The sequence below is a fragment of the Barbus barbus genome (assembly GCF_936440315.1).
Source record: "Barbus barbus genome assembly, chromosome: 39".
Classification (NCBI taxonomy): Eukaryota; Metazoa; Chordata; class Actinopteri; order Cypriniformes; family Cyprinidae; genus Barbus; species Barbus barbus.
Genome location: NC_136717.1, coordinates 13084187 through 13108568, shown reverse-complemented (window position 1 = coordinate 13108568; position 24382 = coordinate 13084187). Strand labels below are relative to the sequence as shown.

Sequence of the window (24382 nt, the reverse complement as noted above, 5' to 3'; positions counted from 1 at the left end):
ATCGCACATCACTTCTATAGACAAAAAAAAAAATTTACCAAAATTTTCCTTACACTAAGTAAAGAATGGTTCTTTTAAGACCTTTTCACTGCAAAAACACCCTTAAGGAACCTTTAGTTTTAAGAGTATAAAGCTTTGAAAAGTAATTTTTCTTTCTTTGTTCAGGTGTTGATATCCGAGGGTTTGGGTCGCTATGCACAGGATCCCACCTTCATCCAGGTAGCAAAGCAGGAACTAGCGGACGCCTGCGACATGACCATGGAGGAGATGGAGAACGCCGCCGACAACATTCTCAATGCCAACGCGCCGCCCAACGCCAACGGAAACCTGCTACCCTTCATACAGTGCAGAGACACTGGCTCGCAGGAGTCCCGTTGCAGCCATGCGCTGGGCCTTTCGACCGCCACGGGCTCCGACGAGCTGCTGGGGGCAGAGCTAGAGTGCTCCGAAGGGGCGGGGCAGCAGAACAGCACTCTGTTGGAGGACGAGGACATGGAGTGCGTGACCAGTTTGTAGGGGGAACAGCAGCAGCAACGGAGGACTTCCTGTGTCTTAGCCCAGCTCTCTCTGAGGACACTGCTGTCCTGCAGTCTGACCCGTCTGTTGCGTGTACCTACCGTAGGGGTATAAGGCCATTCTGCTTAGCTGAGACCAAGTTGGTTTTTAGTTCGTCCGTGTGTTTGCAAGAGCACGAGCGAGTAGGCGTGTGTACATGTTTGTGTTTCTAAAGTGCCTCACAGTTCTCACAACCTTGATTGCAGTAAGGAAACAAAACCCTGACCGAGCAGGGAATGAAGGGAAAAGATGCGCTGTTGTTGCTCAAGCAGTGGGAGTTTGCGCTGACCTGTGTGTGGCGGTAGGATTCGAGAGCCGCAGAATCAGCGTGGACGCTCGGTGCCGAGCAGGTGGATCTTGAGGGCCGTGTCGGGAATTTGCCGCCCGGGGGTCGTCATGGGTTCGAGAGATGTTCAGAAGGACACATTGGAGTGGCTCTCCCTTTCCTTTCACGGGGCTGTCTGTCCGTCCATCCATTCGTTCATCAGGAGAAGTGTCGTCTGCAAGCTCCCTCACGTCATCCTTCTCCTTTACGGCTTTCTTTTGTGTTCAGTTGATGATTTTTGCTGCTTTTTTTGGATTTGATTTCTCTAGTTAAGCCTGCACATAGCTTTTCCTTTTATCAGCGGAAGACTGAACTCTCTGAATTGCTTTCTTTCTTGTGTACCGTTACGGCTTTCAGGTAACTGCTAGCTGTGCAAGGTACGGGTCATTGCATCAGTGGCCTTTTATTCCAGATCTGCTTCAGGTTTTATTTCCTTTTTTATTTTCCAGCATTTAGTGTTTATAATGTTGTTTATCTTGGATTGCACAGTTTTTTTTCTTAAATTATTATTATTATTATTGAAGGCGTTTAAGATGTTTATGCCAGATGCAGTGTTGTGAATCTAATGCCTCTTACAGACACACACAAAAAAAATTATTTATTTATTTATTCCTGTCAGAGGTGAAGTGTGTTCCGCCGGGGGTTCGGTCTCTCTCACAATGTTTATTGGTAGCTCACAAGCTGTAAATGAGCAGTGTCAGTCACCTGGACGCAGGTAGCACTGACAGGTCTCATGGCTGCTGTTGGATCGGACTCATGTTTGCTCTGAAACTACTGATGTTTCTTCACTGCTGATCTCCAGAAACATTCAGCCGACAGCTGCGATTCTGTCATGATCCCACCTGCTCGACACAGGAAACAGCAGATCTTCTGAAGGTCAGTAAAGGTGCACTTTGAGGAGAGGAAGGGTGGAGTATTCAGGGATGTCTGGGTAGCGCATCATTTAAAAAAAAACTAACTCTAATGTAGTTCACACAGGGCTAAATATATGACCATCATTATGAAAGTACCTACATCAGCAGTGTCATCATCATACAATGTTATTGATTGCTATTATTATAATTACTATTATTGTTAAGGATATTTTTCTGCTGTGTTTAACACTGTTTCCATGCAGTTTGGCAGACACACAGAGAACTACTTATCGATCTATTATGCAAATAAGGTGTTGAAGCGTTAGCATTGTGTTGGTAATGTGTCGACGGGATGGAGTGTGTCCCTTAAACACATGCGCTGATGAGAAACCTGACCAATCCACTTCCAGGCGTCTCTCTGTTTGTGCCACACTAGACCGGGTTAGAAGTTCTGTCACCGTTTTGCACTCTACTTCAGATGATATGAATTTCTCTTTCCATGTATGAATAGATCATAGACTATTTTTGTCTAGCTGACTCTTCACTTTCTACAGAGCGTCCTGGCATTTGGTTCCAGGCCTCGAACATCGCATTCGATCTCAGTCTCCAGTCCTGTGCTATTTGTTTTGTTTTGTTTTTTGGTTGATTTAGTTCCTGAATGTTTACAGGAGGTCTCTGCTCTGAGGACGATGCAAAGCTTGTGAAAAAAACATGACAAATGTAGCCAGAACCCACCTGCTCTGTTCCAAAGCCGCCACCACACCCTCATATCTCCTACACACACGTGCCATATGTCATTGTGAGGCTGCCCCAGGCATATTTCGAGGCCTTGGTTGTGTACGTGTGCGAGTTTCTCCAAGCGCGTTTGTGTGGTGTTCGTGTTAGTATATGCAGGATGAGTGCGTGTGTGCATGCGTATGTGCTTGCATACCACAAGATATGCAAAAACAATGCAATAACTTTGACTGTACAACAGTTTCCTTCAGAACTACAGCTGTACAAAAATCTAAGATACAGAGAGAAATATATTCACTGTTGTGTATTAAGTTACAGAACTTTAAATTGAAGAAACCTGTCATACTTGAAATCGGGTGCATTTGAGTAGAGTATTTTGAAATAATCTTGTGCGGGTCAGTTTGGTTCGATGTTTTTCTTCTGTTGGTTTCAATTATTTCTGCATGAGGATTCTTTTGGTGTGCCAAGTGTTTTGAGTAACAATTTTTTTTAGTTGTTTTCATTTTTAAACATTGAGGAAACACTGATGACGAGGAGTGAAGATGTAAATACAGACGGAGGAGAGAAGCGTCTCGGTGTGAAAATGATTTTGCATATCTTGTGCTCAGCTGAAAGGTGCATGATACGCAAGAGCAGCTCTCTCTCTTTCACTCTCGCTTTTCCCCCCTTTATCTTTTCATTCGCTCACCCTCCTTGTCCTTTCTTCGGCAGACATCACAGTGAAGGCGTTTTATTACGGCACCCGTGCGCCGGTGAACGGGCTCATTTTAAATAGTTGGTCATGCACATTAATTCTCAGTATTAGGCTGCAAGCGGAAACGTTAGAAATCCCCTTTCATTTCTCAAGTCTCATGGACAATCTGTGTTCGGCGAGGAGATTTAGGTTGGAAATAATGGATCTGGATGCTAAGTTTGAATTTTTTTGTTCTCGTTTGCATGAAGTCTAAAGAATCGACCTAGCGGACGGAGTCCTCCTCTCCCTTCATTAGCCAATGATTGTATATTTTTATAGACTTATAGAAAAGAATTAACACATGAGAAGAGACAATATAAACTCATCTATATCTGCTGAATGTCAGGGTTAAAATGGTTACACACAACCGTGCTTGAGAATGTATGTAGTGACTACGTATAGATAGAAATTAAATTTATGATAGAGAAATATAGAGTAAATCATTCGTGTTCACCGCAGTAGCTCCTTTTGAAACTCCGCTCGTCTGGCCTGTTTTAAGCAGGATGGTTGGGGGTTTTTGCTGAGGGAGGAGTGCAATGAGATTAATCTTGTGATTTTGAATCCGAGGGCTTTTTCACAGCTGCTTTATTCAGATCAACACATCACGTTCCCCTCCGAGCCCCTGCACAAGATAGAACAGTGTGGAAAAGTCACAAGCTTTCATGACACAAAAGCAGCGCCTCTGTGGAATGAAACCGCAAATGAATGAACACAGAGAGCTGTCTGCTCAGGCCTTGGGGAAATGGACCAAATATTTGACTGAATATTTTCTTAGTTGCTCAGTGAGGTTTTTGCCCAAATGGTTGTAATGTAGCTTTTCTTCTCTCAGAGAATCAGAAGTTATTTTCTATATTTTAATATATGAGAACTATTTATCAGATGGAAGTTGAGATATTTCGCACTGGTTGTAGGGAATGTCGGTGAGGTAATGGATGACATTTCAGCAGGGGAAGTGTAGGTTGCTCTTCTGATGGACTTTGATTGATTGTGGCTTGTATTTAGTTTGCCATCTGTAGCAGCAGCGTGCACAAGTTTCCCCAATGAAAAAAAGAATATATTGAAAAAAATGGTTTAAAGCATTTAATGCTGAATATTTTTGGAAATATAAACCCCTTAGAAAAGAGTAAACTTTGGACATCAAATGAGCAGCAACCATTCAAGTTCACAACACTTTACAGCGCAGGGTTTTTTTTATCTTTAGTGTTTGTTTTATTTGGATAAACCCAGTATTGCACGAACACAAAATGTTAGTGGATTTATTAAGGAATGTGTAGTTCAAGCATCAGCATTCGGGCCGTCCGGTGTTTCTGGGTTTATTCGTGTTCGTATGCCAATTCTGCATGTGTCAGACTGAAGGAACGTGCCATGGGGTTGACCTTTGACCCAGAGAAAGCCTGGACAGGTGCAATGTCTGCCCTCTGGTTTAACCTTTGTGTAGCACGTATCTCTAATGTCCTCCTTTATATGACTGTTAATTTGATATTATAAGTTAATGTAGTGCGTTAATGAGTTTTAATGATAAACTAAAAGCTAAGGTGGTGATGCAATAATCACAATTTGCACATTTAAACCACGTTTAGTTTGACACGTCGTACACATAATCCAAGTAAAGGATGAATTTATGCATAGATTTTAGCTGTCGTGTAAATATTAATTTCGCCCTAAGCTCAAAACGTCAATCTTGCCATAGTTTCATTTCCACAGGTGGGACGATAATTAATGCAGATTTGTTCAGGCTGTCTCCTGCAGTAGGTAAGACGGCTCTTCAGTGTTTTTTAGTGCACTGATTGCATTCAAAACCCCAACTGTGGGGAAGGGAAATGCAAAACCATTTATATGAACCAATTTGAGGTTTTCAAGTGGCATTTCCCCACCTCTAGTTCCACCCAGCGATTGTAGCACTAGAGACAGAAGATGATGGGCGGAAAGGTAACGATTATAATGAGGAGCTCAAAGAGGTAATATTGCACAAATCTCCATGTATGAGTGAACCTTTTAACAACTTATTCTTTACCACATCCTGCTTTCTTTCTGCAGAGATGGAAGTAATGCTCTGTTTGATAGCGTTGAGCTCGGGACTTGATTTGTTGCGTCTCTTTTTCTCTAATGGGTGGCAGGGCTGAGGGAGTCGATTCCCTGACGCTCACTCGTCTACCGATGCAGTCCGCAATCCTTTCTGTTATAGAGGCTGTAACCTGAATCTGCATTACACTATTTTCCTGCAGTCGGAGGCAGTTCGGTTTGCGTTTAACCACTTAAGACTCGCGAAGGGAGGAATCTTTGAGCGGATCGTCTTGATTGCTTTATTTTGGGTGACCACACGAGCAGCTTCGATAGGTTTGATTGACGGACGGGAAGCGTAGTCTCGAGGTCCTGAGCTGTTTGTTAGATTAACGAGCTGAATTAAAATTAGATGCGTGTCGTGCTTTTGGTAGAATTTGAAGGCATCAGTGCTGATCATTCAGGTCGCTCACGAAACACCGTCAGAGGTCATTCACATTTTGAACTATTTAATGGAGTTTAGACCCCAGGTGTTATTGAGAACTCTGTGAGACGTCTGCATGGTCTGTCATTCCCTCCTCTACTTTTGCTGAGACTCTTTTGTTTCATTTCATCATTCTTTCATTTGTTCATTTAGATTTGAAAAAGAATACGCTACGTAAATCTGAAGATTCAATCACTTTTTCTACTCCTATTTTCAAAAAAAAGTGAAACGAAAAAAAAAAAAAAAAAAAAATTGGATTTGTAAATAAGTGATTGTACAGTTTGTATCTGTATCTGTCAGTCTGTCTTTGGTGACAGAGTGTGTCTTGCTTATAACGCACGCTACCAGTAAATAAAAACTAAAAAATATCTTTAGATTGTATGGTTCTTGACAGGAAGTTTTAAATTAATCTCTGCTGTATATTCCTGTAATATTGCATTTTTATCTGAGGAATGATGTTATTAAACAATTGCAAATAAATTGAATTTCCTAAGGTTTGGTTCTTCTGCACCTTATGAACGATTACGACCGATTAGGTCCTCAGGTAAGATCTCACCTGTCCAATGTTATTCCAATCAGCAGAGGTTAAATTCAGATGTTCTTTTATTATGGTCACAGCATGATATTTTAAGTGACAAATTATATTAAATCAATATAGAAATCTAATACATTTTTTAACATTCATATTGCATTAAATCCAGAGTCCAGCCACTGGATCAGCACAATCTGCAGCTGTAAAATAATTTATAAACATGCAGCCTGTGTAGAGCATCATCATATATATGTGTCTGCATACTTCCTGAGTTTCTGTTCAGTGTGTGTCCTAGTGGTTGATCTTCCGTGACTCTCCGTGATGAAGAGTGAAGAACAGATCTGGATTCAATCCATGATTCACCATAGCCTCATTCAAACGTGCTGGAGGGTCAAGATAATGCTGAGAGAGAGAAAAAAGAACAGAACGGAACAGCATGTAGTTTGAAATCTGTAAAATTATATATATATAATACAGTAAAACAGCAATACTGTGAAAATATATACAGTTTAAATTGACTGTTTTCTACTGAAAAAAAAACTTATGAAAAGGGCCTGAACTGCAAAACATCCCTAATGCTAACCGAATACCTAGAGCTTAAATAAAGGCTCAAAAATGTGTTCTCCCCCCTTATTAATCCTCAGAATAACATAAATATAACATGCAACACAAGACCTAACCCTAAAACACAGTAAAACAAGTTCGCTCATCTAAATAAATCAGCTAACTATTGTAACTCTAATCTGGAAAACCTGCTCAAAAATGTCTAAATGTCTGCTTCTTCAGGCTAGACTCTCCCTCAGAGAAGCATGAATGCGTAGGCGCAGCAGTGAAGTCTGACGCAATATAACAACAAAGACTGGACTCCCCAACCACAGCTGGACAACAATCACACACAATCAGAGCAGTGACAGCCGGCCAGCTCAGTGGAGGCCATTCACACTGAGAGAATGAACATTTGGGAGAGACAGACAGGCTCATACCTCATAGGCTAAAGCAAACGTCCCCCAGTGAATGGCCAGCGACGTTTTGGCCTGAATGTCCATGTGAATCTGAACAGCCTCTTCAGGGTCCACATGTTGAGACTTCATGATTCCTCTAAGAACACAAGTTATACCATTAATGTACTTCAAAAAGTACTTCAAATGCACACACCAGCTTTTTTAACAAAAGAGGACCAAAAGTAATTCATTAAGGAGCCAACAACATACATAATATCAAATAAGGTTTATTTTACAACTGGATTAGGAATCAAACAGCTCTTTACAGTCTTACCTGGGCAGGTACGCTCCAATCGGGATGGCAGCCAGGTCGAATGGTCCAAAGCGTTTTCCAATCTCTTTAAACGCTGAACAGTATCCCGTATCCCCAGCGAAGAAGAAACGACAATGGGGGCCTACGATTGTCCAGCTTCCCCACAATGCTTTGTTGTCATCCACAGGAGTGCGTTTGCACCAGTGCTGTGCTGGCGTGCAAAAAAATGTGACATTGTCGTGCCCGGGAATGCGGCTGCCAACCCACCAGTCCAGCTCTGTGACATTCTCACAGCCTGCCTTCTGCATCCATTCAGCCAACCCGAGCGGCACAAACCAGCGCAAACCGGAACCGAAGCGAGCGTTCAGAGCTGCCACAGAGTCTGCGTCGAGGTGATCGTAGTGTGTGTGACTGATCACCACTGCGTCCAGGCGAGGAAGCTGTTCTATGGTGCAAGGTGGGTCACGGTAACGCTTTGGGCCCATGAAGGCCACTGGAGAGGCTCTCTGGCTAAACATGGGATCAGTCAGAAACACCAGTCCTTCCATCTCCACCAGTACAGAGGCATGACCCAGCCAGGTTGCTCTCACATATGGGCCTGTCTGCCCACACTGATCTGGCCTCTGCACAAAATACGGCTCCTGAATCGGCAACTCACGGTCCAGAACCTGAAGATAGAACATAAAACATTTTTATTTTCATCAAATTCAAATTAAATTCAGATTTACTTTGATCAAAATTAAAAACATTTAATTAATTTACATTTTTAAAAATGTTTAATTCAGTTAACTTATGAATTTATGTATTTCTTATGAATATTATTTCAGGTTTTATTAATAGTTTAAATTTGTTTTTATTTTAATTTATGTATAATTTTGTATTAAAAAGACATTTAGATCAAATGTACATTTTAATTATACATTTACATTTCTACCTATTTATAATGCATTAAATAAAATACATTAATGAATATAAAATGTAACATTTACCCCCGGTTTCACAGACAAGGCTTAAGGCTAGTCCTAGACTAAAATGCATGTTTGAGCTGTCTCAACTACAAATATCTTGCTCTAACATGCCAGTCACATTGTTCTGTCTCAAGATGCACACCTGTAATGTTTTCTTCTAAGACATTTTTATAAAAGCTGCCTTAATTTAACTAAATGTCTTAATTTAACTAAAGCCTAGTCCTGGCTTAAGCTAAGCCCCATCTGTGAAACCGGGCCTAAAATACATTTACATTTTAGATTTGTGCATACAGTATATAATTATATATTTATCATTCTAAATGTATAAATTATAAAATATTTACATTGTAAACTTTTACAATAATAAAATATAAACAGTTTATTAAAATAGTAATAATAAAATATTTATTTACTTTATTATTATTATAGTTTATATACAATAAATATATACATAATTATACATATATACTTTTTCTACCTAATTATATTTATGAAGGCATAAATGGAAATGCAATGTACATTTTTCCTTTATATGAAATTACTTTTTATATCCACATTTACAAAAATTACACATTTACAAATGATAATATTTACTATTGCATATAATAATATTTCATATTTACATATACTTTTTTTACAATTTATACATTTAGAATTATTATACATATGTTTAAAAAGTAAATATGTAACTTCGTGTATATATATATATAAAATGTAAACATTCTATATAAAGTAAATGTATATTACATTTTATATTTAGAAATGTATAATCAAGAATAGGTATAAACAGTGTGATATGTGATTTGGGGAAGTTGTGGCCTAACGGTTAGAGAGTCGGACTCGTAATCCAAAGGTTGTGGGTTCGAGTCTCGGGCCGGCAGGGATTGTAGGTGGGGGGAGTGAATGTCCAGCGCTCTCTCCACCCTCAATACCACGACTGAGGTGCCCTTGAGCAAGGCACCGAACCCCCAACTGCTCCCCGGGCGCCGCAGCATAAATGGCTGCCCACTGCTCCGGGTGTGTGTTCACGGTGTGTGTGTGTTCACTGCTGTGTGTGCACATTGGATGGGTTAAATGCAGAGCACGAATTCCGAGTATGGGTCACCATACTTGGCAGTATGTCACTTCACTAATGTTGTAACAGTTTATATAAATGCACAAAATGGTAAAAATATAAATATTTAATTCTAAACAATGTATAAATATAAATTTTTATATAAAACTTAAAATTTAAATATATAATTGTATATGTATAATTTCATGTAACAGTATACTGAAGTTATGTTCCTTTAGAAACAATATTTCACCTTTCAAAGCGAATTTATTTGTAGCATATAATGAAATAAAATATGCCATTTTTCTGCTTTAAAATCCTCTACACCCTAGAGTTCCAGAGACAAATAAAATAATCAAATGTTTATTCTGTTAATTATGCAAATTATTTAATCTACCAAATGTTTATTTAAATAATCAATGTTTTAAAGCTCAGAAATATCCTTTGTGTGATATTTTAAATTCCACACTGCTGATTCAATGCATTCCTGATGAGTGTGTGTGTACCTCTTTGGCACTGGGAACATTACTGTTGTTCTTCTCTGTGAGGAACAGGCGAGCGATGGTGCTATAGGAGGGGAACTGCCATGTTGTCCAGGGGTTCACAAAGCACCCATGAGAGTCCCGTCTGGAACACGTAACATCTTGCTCTTGCCTGTAATCCAATGGGAAGTTATTCCCTGCTGTGACTAAAGGTTTCTCTGCCATGGACGCCCCACCAGCCACTGAACTGCACAAGCACCTGTTAAAAACACATTTGAGCAACTTAAGAACACAACAGTTTACACAAACACACAACTCTCCTGCAGAAAACTCCTTTATTCACACATGGCTGGTATTTACTCTCATGTGTCTGCATATACTTCTGTTGCTTTGTGCACATTAGCATTACTGTTGGTAACATTCCTATCTGTATATATATATAGCCCATACACTGCCTGTACTGCGCTTTTTATCTCTAACCGCAACATTTTAGACGCACACTGGACTATGCACCTTATAGTACGTGTTCTTTATAAATAAAACTATTTAAATGTACACAAGGGTATACCACATTTATGTACCCAGAGGGTCTAACGTTAGTTATAACACATTTGTTAACATGTACATAATACACCCTTAAATCTGAAGAGAAAACAACAGTCGATAGCCAACCTGAGAACACAGGAGCAGATTATAAAACACAAAATTTAAGGCTCGCATACATTCGCGGGTTTGTGTTGTCAAACAAATAACAGTCGTGTGTCTTGAGTCGCGCAGGTACGTACCGACGCGTCAGTTCCGCGAGCAGCAAACTCGAGTTTGTCGGTGTCGCGAGCGCAAGAGCGCGCCTCTGATGTAAGCGCATCACTAGAAGAGCAGATGTAAGAGCGGCCATAAGGGACAAAAACCTACAAACGAAACGCGTGAAAGTTTTAACGTGTCAACACTCACAGTTCGCCTCTTACGAAGCTACAGGTTCAGAAAAACAAGCCGCTTAGATTTATGCACGCAACGCTTACTTCCGTTTTTGCTTCTTTCTAAAGTGTTATATATATCGCCGGGGTAACTTAGTCAAAACTTTTAACAACCGCGTTAAAAAAACGTAAAAACACGCTGTTTTGGTGCATGTGAATAGCGTCGTATAGATTTGCTATAAAAACGCCGGTCTGGTTGTAAAGAAGTTTCAGAGTTTCCTTGTAATGAGCGGTGTACTGATTTCCAGTTTGAACGACGAGCTAAACCAGACCAGACTAATTCACTGCTGATCCTTTTTGAACATCTCTACTGTCTCTATATGATTCATCGGATGTAGAATATCATTCAGGGCCAGGCTGGATAAACTGCATTGGCTAGTCTTACAAGTTGTCTGTTTCAATGGTCATAATCAGTTACACAAAAAGGTAGATTTGGTCTCATTAAAATCTGAAAGGTATGAGTAATAAGAGGTAAGAGTAACTACCCATTGGCTAATTTCTAGTCAGTCAGACTAGTTCTTAAGACACAGTTTGAACATGGTGGCTATGTTTATGCAACAGGTACCTGATTCATCGCGTATGTTTAGCTTTGATATTATTAAGTTAAATGCACGTGCAATATTTTACCACAAGAGGGCAGGAACATGTGGCGGAACATAGAAAAGCATGCACGTCTGCTTTCACTGTGTGCTGCGTGTGTGTAAATGATGCAGATTTGAGTGTTTGAACATTTGAGATGTATCATATGCTGTTAGGAAACGCAATCAGTCAACAAATGTATTACTGAAAAATGCCTATACAGACTCTTCCAGCCTAGGGTGAAGCTGACAATGATGTGCAACCAATATGGAGTGTACGCCCCTCTGGCTCCACCACTGATGTGTACCATAGAGTGAAATAAGAATATGCACTGTAACTTAAAATAATAAATTGCTAGAGAGTTGACATTACCAAAAAGTTGTGATGTTTAACCTGGTAATGGCCAGTTTGTAAAACTTTTTTTTGCATCCATCCACCACATATGTTTTGTGTTATTACACATATAAAATGCTTTTTAATAATGACATTTTAGATGTTTCCCATCTTGAACATACTCAGCTCAGGTAATGGACACTACTAATCAGCTAATGAGGAAATTCAGTCCAGTTGTATTCAATAAGGGAGACATCAACCGCAGTGCTGGGTGGGGAGACTCCAGGAACAAACCATTGGCTTGTGTATATATCTCAGCTTCTACTTGTCTGAAGTGTTATTGAAAGTTAAATGGTGTTTATTTGTTCTTGAAGGAAATGAACTTTTTTCATATCCATGTGCTCTTCCTGATGTATCAGCAACAGTTGTCTCACACATGGCATTCATATTTTCCTGATGTGAAATTAACAGTTGCACTTACAACAGCATAAGCTTATAACACAGGACATGAGTCAGAACACACTGAATAAATATAATAAATGAGCTGTAATGCTCACCAGTCTCAGAAGATGAGAGAAGTTTCTGTGACGACTTCTGTTTGAGCATCTTCTTCTGTCATGGCTCTAAAACCTAACCAACCCCCCCAAATGAGTAAATACTATATTTACTTATTGCTTATGTTAAAATGCTCATGTATTCCATTATATGTAACAAAGTACCCCAAACTCCAGCACTTGAGAAAGCTACAGTGGTGCTAGGGGCTAAACGTGTTAATCGCACACACAAATGCCCTTAAGTTGTGGGTTTAAATCACACCATTGCATGTTATAATAACAATTTGGGTCCATATATCTAACAGAGAACACAAAAGAAAAGCTATCGTGCCATGACATTTGTGGCTCAGAGGGTAAATGTTTGCCTATTGTACATAAAACATTTAGTTCAAATCCAAAGATTTTCAATCATATTTCAAAAATAAAATAAGCCCACCAAGACTCTGTGGCTCAGTAGGTAAATTGTTGCCTTTCAGTTGTGAAGTCCTGAGTTAAAATCCAACTGATTCTTATGTTAAAATTATCACATGCCAACAACATACAACATGCCTCACACATGTTAATCATATATGTGGTAGAGCTACAGCTGTGGATTTCAAATCCCACCGCTGCATATTATACCATTTGGGCCAATATATCTATGCAAAAACACAAAAGAAAAACCAGTCAGGAATGAGACCTGTAGTTCAAAGATAGTTGTTTGCCTTTGGTGCATAAAAATCTTGGTTCAAATTCATTGGTTATTAATGTAATATATATTTATATAGATTTTGCTTATCATATTCCCAACAAAAAAAATACAGAAACACCATTTAGTAACTCAGTTGGTAAAGCGTTGAGCTGCAATTGCAAAAGTCCTGAGTTCAAATCCCATCTTTATGTTAAAAATCTCACATTTTGCATTATATCCAAGAAAGTGCCTCAAATGCCAGCACCCTTCGTAAAAGCCACAGTGGTGCTAGTGGCTAAACGCGTTAATCACACACATGGAGGCATTGGAGTTGTGGGTTCAAATCCCACCTCAGTGTGTTGGACATAATCACTACACCACAGCTTTAAAGTCTTTATTTGAAACTCACAGCTCACCTACAGGTGAATAGTGAAGTATAAGTTCCTTCACATGTCCAGCCAAGAGATCTGTGGCTCATAGGTATGAGCATTGCCTCGTGGGTTCAGAGGTTGCTGGTTCGATCCCAGACAGATCTCTGCGATATGTGTGAGTGAAGGGTGCACCCAAAGGAGGGGGATACTGGTATGGTCTCCCCCTGGAGCTTCCAGCACAATGTCCAGCAGTGGTTATGCTTTTGACCAGACTGAAAAAAAAATAATTTAGTTGTATAAAACTTCACATTCGCTGTCCCTTCCCCACCTACTTAGGTTGCCATCATTTGCTTTTTTTTAAAGGTGTCCCCCTTCAAAAAGAAAATAATGGCAACCTACACATTCAGTACCCAACAACACACATTATCAATTATAATCACCTCTCCATTGAGCAGATGTCCATCATTACGGTGAATGTCCACATGTCCCAGACCTCTGTACAGTCCAAACACATGCCTTATTCTGTGGAGGAAAGACATATATAAACAAAGACTCCATACCGTATGCACAAAAGCATGATAAATCTCTAAAAATAGATCATGTTGGGCATCAGGTACATTTTCTTGCATTTAAAGAGTTAAAACTAAAAAGATATGTAATCTTTAAGTTTCAATAAATCTAAAAATCTACATTCAGACATTTGCTGCTCTAAATATATATTTTGTGTTATCCACAAAGAGCATATTTACAGGAAGAATATCAATTGTCACAAACTGACTCTGTTAACAAGCACGAATTACACATTACAATATCAGCAGATAAACAACACTTTTTGTTAACATTATACTTTATAAGCTTCATAGGAATCGCTACTTCAAATCCATATTACGGTGTTACACCAAATTCTGGGCGCTGTTGTCACTGATCTATCTATCTATCCATCCATCTATCTTTCTCTGTATGTCTGTGTATATATGTATATATCATGTAAATATATTGCTTAAGGGAAATTATTTCACATAGAGAGATTTTTATGTTCTCCAAATGTACTGTGTACTTTAAAAATAAATACACTAAAAACTTTTAAAAGTTTTAACATGAACAGTACAGCTTTTACAATATTTAATTGGCATTTATTTATTTTCTAATACTTTTATTGTCTTGTTTTTCTCAGTCCAGTTGCTCTCTCTCCGTTAGGGGTAGACTGAGTACATTTGAGACATGTGTACCGTTGAAACACCTTAAATAACTTGTGCACACAAGAACCCCGAGCCGTTATTTTTGCTCCACACGTGTGTATTAGTGTTCTCTTTGATCGTGGGAAATTTGAAATGAGTGCATCTTTTTTTTGAGTGTACCCAAGGTGAGATTTTCATTTCACCCTGTCCCTTCCACAATGAATAGCTTATTATTATTTTAAGATTGTTAAACTTAACATATATCATTGCAAACGTTACTCCGTACTCCAAAAGTAGACATATTTTATAGCATAGTGCCATGCAAGGTCTTTTCATAATCTAGAGAAGCGTGTGAGCACGTCAGCGGGGTACGGTTGAGACACAGTGTATCAACTATACCCGGATTGGTGTCCTATTGTCACATGCTGTTTAGTTGTACAGTGTTATGATAATAGAATAAAAGTCACATTTACACATATACCACGCAAAATGATATTTTTGATATTTCAACTGCCTATTATTAATGGACATATTTTCTAACATGAATGTTAAAAGGATTATATAGCATTTTAAGGAATATACAAGGTGGTAAAGTGGGTACAGGTGAGACACCCTTTAGGTTGCTATGTACTGTATACAGTAACAGTTCAATGCATAAGAGGCTGTGTGTTTGTGTACTGGTGTTACCTACATTATGGGGACCAAATGTCCTCACAAGTATAGTAATACCTGTAAATTCTAACCTTATGGGAATATTTCTTAGGTCCCCATGATGAAACAAGCGAGTGAGGCATAGGTTTAGGGGTAGGGTTATAGAATATACAGGTATGTTTACTGTTATGTTTACATTTGTACTGTTTGCCACATATTTTCTAGTGTTAAATATTTGTTCCTATTTTTTTTAACTAAATCTGAATTAAATAAAGCAAATAAATTTATTTTTAAACTGTAATTATATAAAACTGTAATTTTGTAATTTATTACATTTGCTATAAATGGTTAGCCAGCTTTAGAGTGTCTGTACCATGCTACTGTTTCAACTGTACACCATATGGGTACAGTTGAGACAAAAATGCATGTTTATGAGCTAATTGTGGAAAATATAAACTACTTATGGCTATTATCATTTTATGATATTTTAGTACACAAGCAAAATATATGTAAAAATTCACTTAATTTCAGCATCTAGTTTTTGTGTAGTGATGAAAAAAAGCAGAAAGTGTCTCTACTGCACTCAGTCTACCCAGGTTCCTGCTCATAATTGACTGGATAAGTGGCTCCTTCTGCGTGCTTGCATCTTTTAAAAGTCACATCCGTACAAGACTGAGAGAGCGTGGCTGGTGTTAGCAGAGGTGTCAGCGTCCTGTTCCTTTTCAATTGTTGTTCCAAAGCTGGTCGATATACTTTTACACACACAACACTTTGTTGTTGGCTTTTCTCTCTTTATCTTTTCTATTATTATTTGGAATGTTTGTGTAGAAATGATTACTCATCAGGCTTATTAAACTAATTAAAAATATCACGAGAATAAACATACAATGTGTACAAGAGCCCGACCCCATGAAGCCCTAGCTGTGCAGCGTGTCAATTTTAATCTCCCCTCCCCTGCCTTTACATTATTAATGCTTAAGGTTTTTTGTTAAGTTAAAGGTACTATTAACCTGATATTGTTTGAACAAATGAAGCATTTCATTGCAAATTAAAGCATTGGTTTTATTCATATGTATGTAGAGTATAGAATATAGTTACAATGTTTGTAAATTTATTTTACATTTGTGGTAAAAACCAACCAACCAAAAAAAAAAAAAAGTGTATGTTGTGTCAGGAATTTTCAAACACATAACAATGGGGTCACATATTCTGATGCCCCCTTTAAATAGATTAGTAGCCTGTTTTTGTGACATCAGCTTCATGAACATTGTTAAACAATGACATTTTATATTGGTTTAATAAGCCTGTTGAACAACCAGCATTTCTATACAAACATTCCACACAGGCACTTTAATTTTTATTAATTTAAGACGCGGTTAAGAATTTGTACAAACATATTCAAGAACATTCAAGAGTATCTACAGTACATAACACTTAAGGCTAAAACATAAGCTGAGGGAATTTTTAATTAAAGTACATTTTTATCCATTTAAAAGTATTAGAAAATTAATAAAAATTATTTAATGTAACAGTTGTCCTGTTCATATTAGACCAAAATTATTTCAGGTTATACAGTAGACGAGGTTGCAAATTACCAGAGTGAAGTGACGCGCTCATACTATGTGCACGAGCGCTTTGAACCTGTACTCTGTTTGCGTGCCCAATCCGCCTGTGTGACACAGTTCAAGCCAAACACTGACAACAGCGCCTCCTAGGGTCACAGAATTTGGTGTAACACCGACAATGCAACAACTATCGATTTATCTGTTATCTATAAGTCTGACAATGGACTGGAGTTTAGCAAAACAGCCAGCATGCAAACAAAATATGTGATAAACCTGCATGAAAGATCTCACTGCTTTCATACATGCTTAAGGATTAGTCCAAGACTTTAAGATAGAGACAGACAGCGTATTAAATAAAGACTTGCATCACCCAAATACTCCAGCAAGCACATTAAAGACCTGCTTTCACATTTCAGTAGAACGATACTTAAATACTAACTTATATAATGACTTAAATACAAAATGAAGACAGCTAAATAAGTACTAGTGAGTTTACAAAAGAAGCTACTTACAGGGGAGTCGCGTGACATCCTAGATTCAAGCTCCTTTTTGCAATATATGATGGTTTTGTTTCATTCTGGCCTGAAATATGTGATGTTGAGTTATATTAAGAGTCTGTCACTGAGCTGTCATGTGCAGAATCTGCACTTCCAGGGTCTTAAGTTGTTGTTGACACTGCTGTCAGGTGTTCCCCGGAGGCAGAGTATGCTTGAGTATGCTTTGAGTCGTGTTATAGTGCCAGTAGACTGAAAATAACTTCAAGTTTGGTCACTAACTCATTACTTAAACGTGTAGTTTACTTTAACGTTTACATACTCAAGCAGAATCCCTATTTATCACGCTGAATGGAAGACAGGTGAAAACATGCGATTAGTGGCGCCCTCTTGTGGTCAGTAAGTGTAGCAGCAAACAGTTGATCGGTGGTGAGAGGACACAAATGTGTGGTTTTATACATTTTAAAAGAAATCTATAATTTTGTCAGCATCTCGAGCAGCAGATAAACACGGAATCTAGCAGTTAATGGACTCAGCTCAGCCTCAAATTGTTGTCTGCAGATACAAACAGCATTTATAGAAAAGCTTCAATGGTTAGGAAGGCACGTTTGACAGCTCCCTCGTGTGGACAGGAAGTATATATGCAGGACTGGAAGGAAGAGAAACGCTGCTATCTGTTTCTCAGTGTTAAAAAACAAACAAACATTGTATGTCTTTAATGATTGAATTTATTGTGTGCTGAGCATGGGAAATCTCTCATGCTTGAGAGTACTGGTTCAAATCCTGCAATTTCTAATATTTTTATATGATAAAAAACTGCCATTTACCTTGACCAGCTCAATTGTTCAACAAAATGAATACAAGTTGTTTTACATGTGGAGTCCTGTGTTCACATACATTATTGCTTTCAACATTTTTTACATTTACAACAAAACACCTCCCAAAAAATTATTCATGAATATTAATACCCACCCCCCCCCTCCCCAAAAAAAAAAGAAATCATCATCATCATAAAAGATAATTGTTTGCCATTCATACATTAAACTCTTAAATTCTGCATTTATTGAAGTCTTTTTATTGTATATTTTACCATATTTATATCTAAACTAGTAGCCCCACCACCAAAACTTAGTGGCTCAATAGATAACGTATTGTGTTTCTTGAGTTCAAATCCCACTATTGCTTATTTTAAAAATATATCACATGCTGTATTTTATCCAGCAAAGTGCCATCATGGTGTCACAAGTGGCTAAACACATATTAATCAATCACATACATGGAAGAGCTACAGTTGTGGTCTCAAATCCCACCACTGTGTGTAATAAAACATTTACATTAATATATCTCACACAAAAGAAAATCCAATGCGCAATGGAAACCTGTGACTCAGAGAATAATTGTTTGCCTTTGGTACATAAAACTCTTGGTTCAAATCCAAGCGTTATTAATGTTATACATTTGAAAAGTTTTTTTATTTTTATTATTATTACAAAAATTAATTCCCAACAAAAATATAAATACAACCACTGAGATTCAGTGGCTAAGTTGGTAAGGCATTGACTTGCAATCACATAATTCTGAGTTCAAATCTCTTATTGCTTGTTAAAAACATCACATATTGCATTATATCCAACAAAGTTCCTCAAACGACAGCATATATTGCGAAAGCCACAGTGGTGCTAGTGGCTAAAACACACGTTAATCACACACGTGGAAGCATTGGAGTTGTGGGTTCAAATCCCACCTCAGTGTGTTGGACATAATCACTACACCACAGCTTTAAAGCCTTTATTTGAAACTCACAGCTCACCTACAGGTGAATAGTGAAGTATAAGTTCCTTCACATGTCCAGCCAAGAGATCTGTGGCTCATAGGTATGAGCATTGCCTCGTGGGTTCAGAGGTTGCTGGTTCGATCCCAGACAGATCTCTGCGATATGTGTGAGTGAAGGGTGCACCCAAAGGAGGGGGATACCGGTATGGTCTCCCCCTGGAGCTTCCAGCACAATGTCCAGCAGTGGTTATGCTTTTGACCAGACTGAAAAAAAAAAAAATTTAGTTGTATAAAACTTCACATTCGCTGTCCCTTCCCCACCTACTTAGGTTGCCATCATTTGCTTTTTTTTAAAGGTGTCCTCCTTCAAAAAGAAAATGATGACAACCTACACATTCAGTACCCAACAACACACATTATCAATGATAATCACCTCTCCATGAGCAGATGTCCATCATTATGGCAAATTTCCAGAACTCTGCACAGTCCAAGCTCATCCCTTACTCTGTAAAGACATAAATAAACAAAGACTGTATACCATTGGTCTCAAACTCAATTTCTGGAGGGCCACAGCACAGTTTAGCTCCAACCCTAATCAAACACACCTGATCCAGCTAATCGAGCTAAACTCTGCAGAGCTGTGGCCCTCCAGGAATTGAGTTTGACACAATGCACTATATTGTAAATTTTACAATAGTAATATAAATTCTCTTAAAACTAATAGATAACGTGGAATCAGTTAAAACGTTTGTCTTTAAAGATTAAAAACTAAAAGATCCTACATAATCTAAAAGGTGTAACCCCTCAAAAAGAAAATGATGGCAACCGACACATTTCCTATTACACAACGACACACAGTCACACATTATAAGCATTACCTGTTCATGAGCAGATGTCCATCATTATGGCTAATGCCAGTCCACATATCTTGGAAGTCTGTACAGTCCAAACACTTATTCCTATTTCTGTGAAAAACATAAATAATCAAAACAAAGACATAAACATACACTTACAGTGGTGGCCAAAATTACATGACACTAGTATTTTCACCAGCTAAAAACGGATTTTAAGTTAGTTGTTTCTATCTTTTGCTGTAGTGTGTCAGTAGGAAATATCAGTTTACATTTCCAAACATTCATTTTGCCATTAATTGTAATAATTCAGTGAGATTTTTGTTTGCACAAGGAGTCTGACAACAGCCAGTGCTCCACACAGAGATCTGATCTCATCATCATCCCGTCTGTCTGGAGTAACATGAAGAAACAGAACAAACTGAGACAGACTGAATCCAGAAGAACTGTGGCAACGTTTCCAAGATGCTTCAAGAAACCTACCTGTAAAGCTACAGTACTGTTAAAAGTTTTAGGCACTTCTGTAAAAATACTGTAAAACGAGGGTGCTGTCAAAAGTAATGTCAAATAGAATTTCTTTATCAATTAACTTCTATTAACTAAATTAAATAAACATTTGGTGTGACGATCTTGTGTTTAAAGCAGCTTTTGCCCTTTTTTTTTGCCCATTTTATTAAAATGTCTCTGTGCTGTAATCATCTTATACCATACAGCTAAAAGTAGGGAAATCAAGAGGCAGCAGGGGGACATAAAAGCCTCCCACAACACTTTTTTTTTTTAACAAAAATGAATACAGTGTGTGTGTGTGTGTGTGTTGTGTGTGTTGTGTGTGTTTGTTCACTACTCACTGCTGTGTGTGTGCACTTGGATGGGTTAAACGCAGAGCACCAATTTCGAGTATGGGTCACCATACTTGACAATACGTCACGACTTTACTTTACTTTACTGACATCAATATCCATGGAATTTACTACTTTTTATCTTATATAAGTATATACACTCACCTAAAGGATTATTAGGAACACCTGTTCAATTTCTCATTAATGCAATTATCTAATCAACCAATCACATGGCAGTTGCTTCAATGCATTTAGGGGTGTGGTCCTGGTCAAGACAATCTCCTGAACTCCAAACTGAATGTCAGAATGGGAAAGAAAGGTGATTTAAGCAATTTTGAGCGTGGCATGGTTGTTGGTGCCAGACGGGCCGGTCTGAGTATTTCACAATCTGCTCAGTTACTGGGATTTTCACACACAACCATTTCTAGGGTTTACAAAGAATGGTGTGAAAAGGGAAAAACATCCAGTATGCGGCAGTCCTGTGGGCGAAAATGCCTTGTTGATGCTAGAGGTCAGAGGAGAATGAGCTGACTGATTCAAGCTGATAGAACAGCAACTTTGACTGAAATAACCACTCGTTACAACCGAGGTATGCAGCAAAGCATTTGTGAAGCCACAACACGCACAACCTTGAGACGGATGGGCTACAACAGCAGAAGACCCCACCGGGTACCACTCATCTCCACTACAAATAGGAAAAAGAGGCTACAATTTGCACGAGCTCACCAAAATTGGACGGTTGAAGACTGGAAAAATGTTGCCTGGTCTGATGAGTCTCGATTTCTGTTGAGACATTCAGATGGTAGAGTCAGCATTTGGCGTAAACAGAATGAGAACATGGATCCATCATGCCTTGCTACCACTGTGCAGGCTGGTGGTGGTGGTGTAATGGTGTGGGGGATGTTTTCTTGGCACACTTTAGGCCCCTTAGTGCCAATTGGGCATTGTTTAAATGCCTCGGCCTACCTGAGCATTGTTTCTGACCATGTCCATCCCTTTATGACCACCATGTACCCATCCTCTGATGGCTACTTCCAGCAGGATAATGCACCATGTCACAAAGCTCGAATCATTTCAAATTGGTTTCTTGAACATGACAATGAGTTCACTGTACTAAAATGACCCCCACAGTCACCAGATCTCAACCCAATAGAGCATCTTTGGGATGTGGTGGAACGGGAGCTTCGTGCCCTGGATGTGCATCCCACAAATCTCCATCAACTGCAAGATGCTATCCTATCAATATGGGCCAGCATTTCTAAAGAATGCTTTCAGCACCTTGTTGAATCAATGCCACGTAGAATTAAGGCAGTTCTGAAGGCGAAAGGGGGTCAAACACAGTATTAGTATGGTGTTCCTAATAATCCTTTTGGTGAGTGTATACTGGCTTTAGTTCATACAAAGCCTCAATTACTGATTAATTTATTAATGCATGCTAGTAATTTTACCATTTTAAACGCGGAGTAAAGAGACTTACATTAAAAGTCTGTAGACACTAAGCTTTCAAATGCAAAGTATTTAAGTATTATATAGTATAACCATTGAAAAACACATTCATGATTTACAATAATGAAAAGTGTGACGTAGCAGTCTCACTAGTATTTTCAGTCTATGGATATTTGCTTCACCTCATGTCAAAGTTCTGTTGTTCAATATCCTCACAGAACACTTGTGTTAGAGGAAACAGGTCAGCAGAAGGTTTCTCTGAGAAACAGATTGCAGGCCGTGTTATCCGACAAAACACATAGTAATAGATCCCAGATTTCTGGGTGGATAATCTCATCATAGGCTGGACAGATTTCACATGCAGCACAGCAGATAAACAGGCCTCATCCAGGCAGTAATCCACTATTTTGAGCTTTATGACAATTTCTCCACATGCAGCGGTCATTCTGAGTGGTCAAAAAGTTTTTCTCCTTTTCTAGGTAAAGCAAGTATATTAAAGAAGATTTAAGTGCTTCTACTCTGTTTTTTTTTTTTGGGGGGGGGGGGGGGGGGGGGGGGGTCTTTGCAGGTCAATGCAGCACAGTAATGCATTTGGCATGATTACTAACATAACGTGTTTGTTATTGTTGAGATATTATTACTAAAAACGAGTTAAGAGCAGAGACGAAGATCAACTTTTGCTCTGTTGGTGTTATTTAACGTTCCATGGCACCATTTTGTTAAATTATAGCAGGGGAGGCCAGTTTAACTTAACAAGTCAAGTTAAATGCAGTAAATCTCTGCAATCACAAACAAGGCAAGCTAGAGCAATGGCACTCAGCACATGCTTTTATTAAAACATTATATAAATAATAACAAAATTGTTAAATAATATAATACATTTTGTTACCTGCAAATAATAGGCTAAAATATATATAAAAGCAAATTATAATTAAAATTACATTTAAGGTTGATTAATAAATATTTATTGCAAGTGACATTGTGCTAGTTATACCATTCCTTTCTTTGGGTATTAGGTTGCTCAGTGAATATAATGTGGATATTTAGGGTCCTTTTTGCAGTTGCACTTGTTTGTTTCATAATTTTTTATTGTATGTGTGTGTGTGTGTGTGAATGGATGTATATTTTGTGTATGTATGGACAGATGTATGTATATGTTTAATTATTATTTGGTGTACTATTATTGAAAATGTTTTGAATATTTGTTTTTATATTTCTCTGGTATTTTGTATTTATGCTTTTTTCTTGCAGTTGTATCTGTCAATGTACTTTCTGCAAGAATGTAATAGTAGCCTATTAAGCAGAAAAGTAAATAAAGGTCAAACTTTTTCAAACTTCAAGTAATTTCAAGATATTTTCAAGATGCCTTCCTATTTATTTATTAACTATAAGAATTCTACACACACTTGTTTCGCTATCCTTGTGGGGACTTCCATAGGCGTAATGGTTTTCTGCTGTACAGACCGTATATTCTATTGCCCTACACCAACCCTACACCTAAACTTAGCCCTCACAGGAGACTTTTTGCATTTTTAGATTTTCAAAAAACTTAATTCTGTGTGATTTATAAGCTTGTTTACCCGTGGGGACCTCAATTTAGGTCCCCACCGTGACACAAGTCCCCATGAGTCTGTGTGGATTCAGGTTTAAGTCCCCACCGGAATATAAAAGCAAAAACACACACACACACACACACACAATAAGAATTCTAAAGTGGCACACACACAAAACCTTTCTCATGTCTCAAAAGTCAAGCAACAGCTTATTTAAATGAATAAACAGAGGAATTTGTCAATTTAATTAACTATATATTAAAATAAAAACACATTAAACTAAATGAGCGTTGTATTATACTTAACAGTTAATAAATGCACATCAAACGAGTAGAAATGGGTGTGATTCATTCATATCACACTGAATGCACTTATTAATAAATAGCCTAGTTTGTATCGCTAATTAATAGGCTAGTTAATTGGTTAAAGATGTGAAAGCGTTAACAATTTGTTACATTAATACAATCCGCAGACTTTGCCAAATAAACCCTAAACGTGCGGTACATGCAGTGTGTGTGTGTGTGAGAGAGAGACTGAGCAGACGTGTTCAGTGTGGGCTGTGCAGCTTTAAAGC

The 24382-nt window shown here is 38.3% G+C and overlaps 2 protein-coding genes across 4 annotated transcripts in view; one reads left to right on the top strand and one right to left on the bottom strand.

Moving 5' to 3' along the window:
• The window catches only part of LOC306858663 (voltage-dependent L-type calcium channel subunit alpha-1C-like), a 131098-nt gene extending 129273 nt beyond the window's left edge, over positions 1 to 1825 (top strand). The window contains exon 48 of the mRNA XM_079399294.1: positions 166 to 1825. Coding sequence (XP_079255420.1) covers positions 166 to 516 — 351 coding nt within the window. The 3' untranslated portion in view covers positions 517 to 1825. The remainder of the gene's footprint in view (positions 1 to 165) is intronic.
• Positions 1826 to 6274: 4449 nt separating this feature from the next.
• On the bottom strand, positions 6275 to 11894 carry LOC306858387 (N-acyl-phosphatidylethanolamine-hydrolyzing phospholipase D-like). Of its 3 annotated transcripts, none has more exons than XM_079398905.1 (5): positions 10763 to 11894; positions 10002 to 10236; positions 7495 to 8141; positions 7203 to 7317; positions 6275 to 6621 (listed from the first exon to the last, which is right to left on the bottom strand). In XM_079398905.1, exons 1-5 carry the CDS (start codon positions 10870 to 10872, stop codon positions 6511 to 6513), a joined length of 1218 nt encoding a protein of 405 aa, XP_079255031.1. In that variant the 5' UTR covers positions 10873 to 11894; the 3' UTR covers positions 6275 to 6510. The 3 variants fall into 3 exon arrangements, with proteins under 3 accessions (XP_079255031.1, XP_079255032.1, XP_079255033.1); XM_079398906.1 differs by having other exon boundaries at positions 10700 to 10803; XM_079398907.1 differs by having other exon boundaries at positions 10650 to 10771.
• Between the last annotated feature and the right edge of the window lie 12488 nt (positions 11895 to 24382).

Excerpts from the sequence above, each read along its gene's own strand:
- LOC306858387 (XM_079398905.1), bottom strand. The coding sequence starts at position 10,872 with ATGGCCGCTCTTACATCTGCTCTTCTAGTGATGCGCTTACATCAGAGG. Across the intron at positions 10,237-10,762 it reads CTCGCGGAACTGACGCGTCG|GTGCTTGTGCAGTTCAGTGG; the intron begins GTACGTACCTGC and ends TGTTTTTAACAG. Across the intron at positions 6,622-7,202 it reads CGTTTGCTTTAGCCTATGAG|CATTATCTTGACCCTCCAGC; the intron begins GTATGAGCCTGT and ends TCTCTCTCTCAG.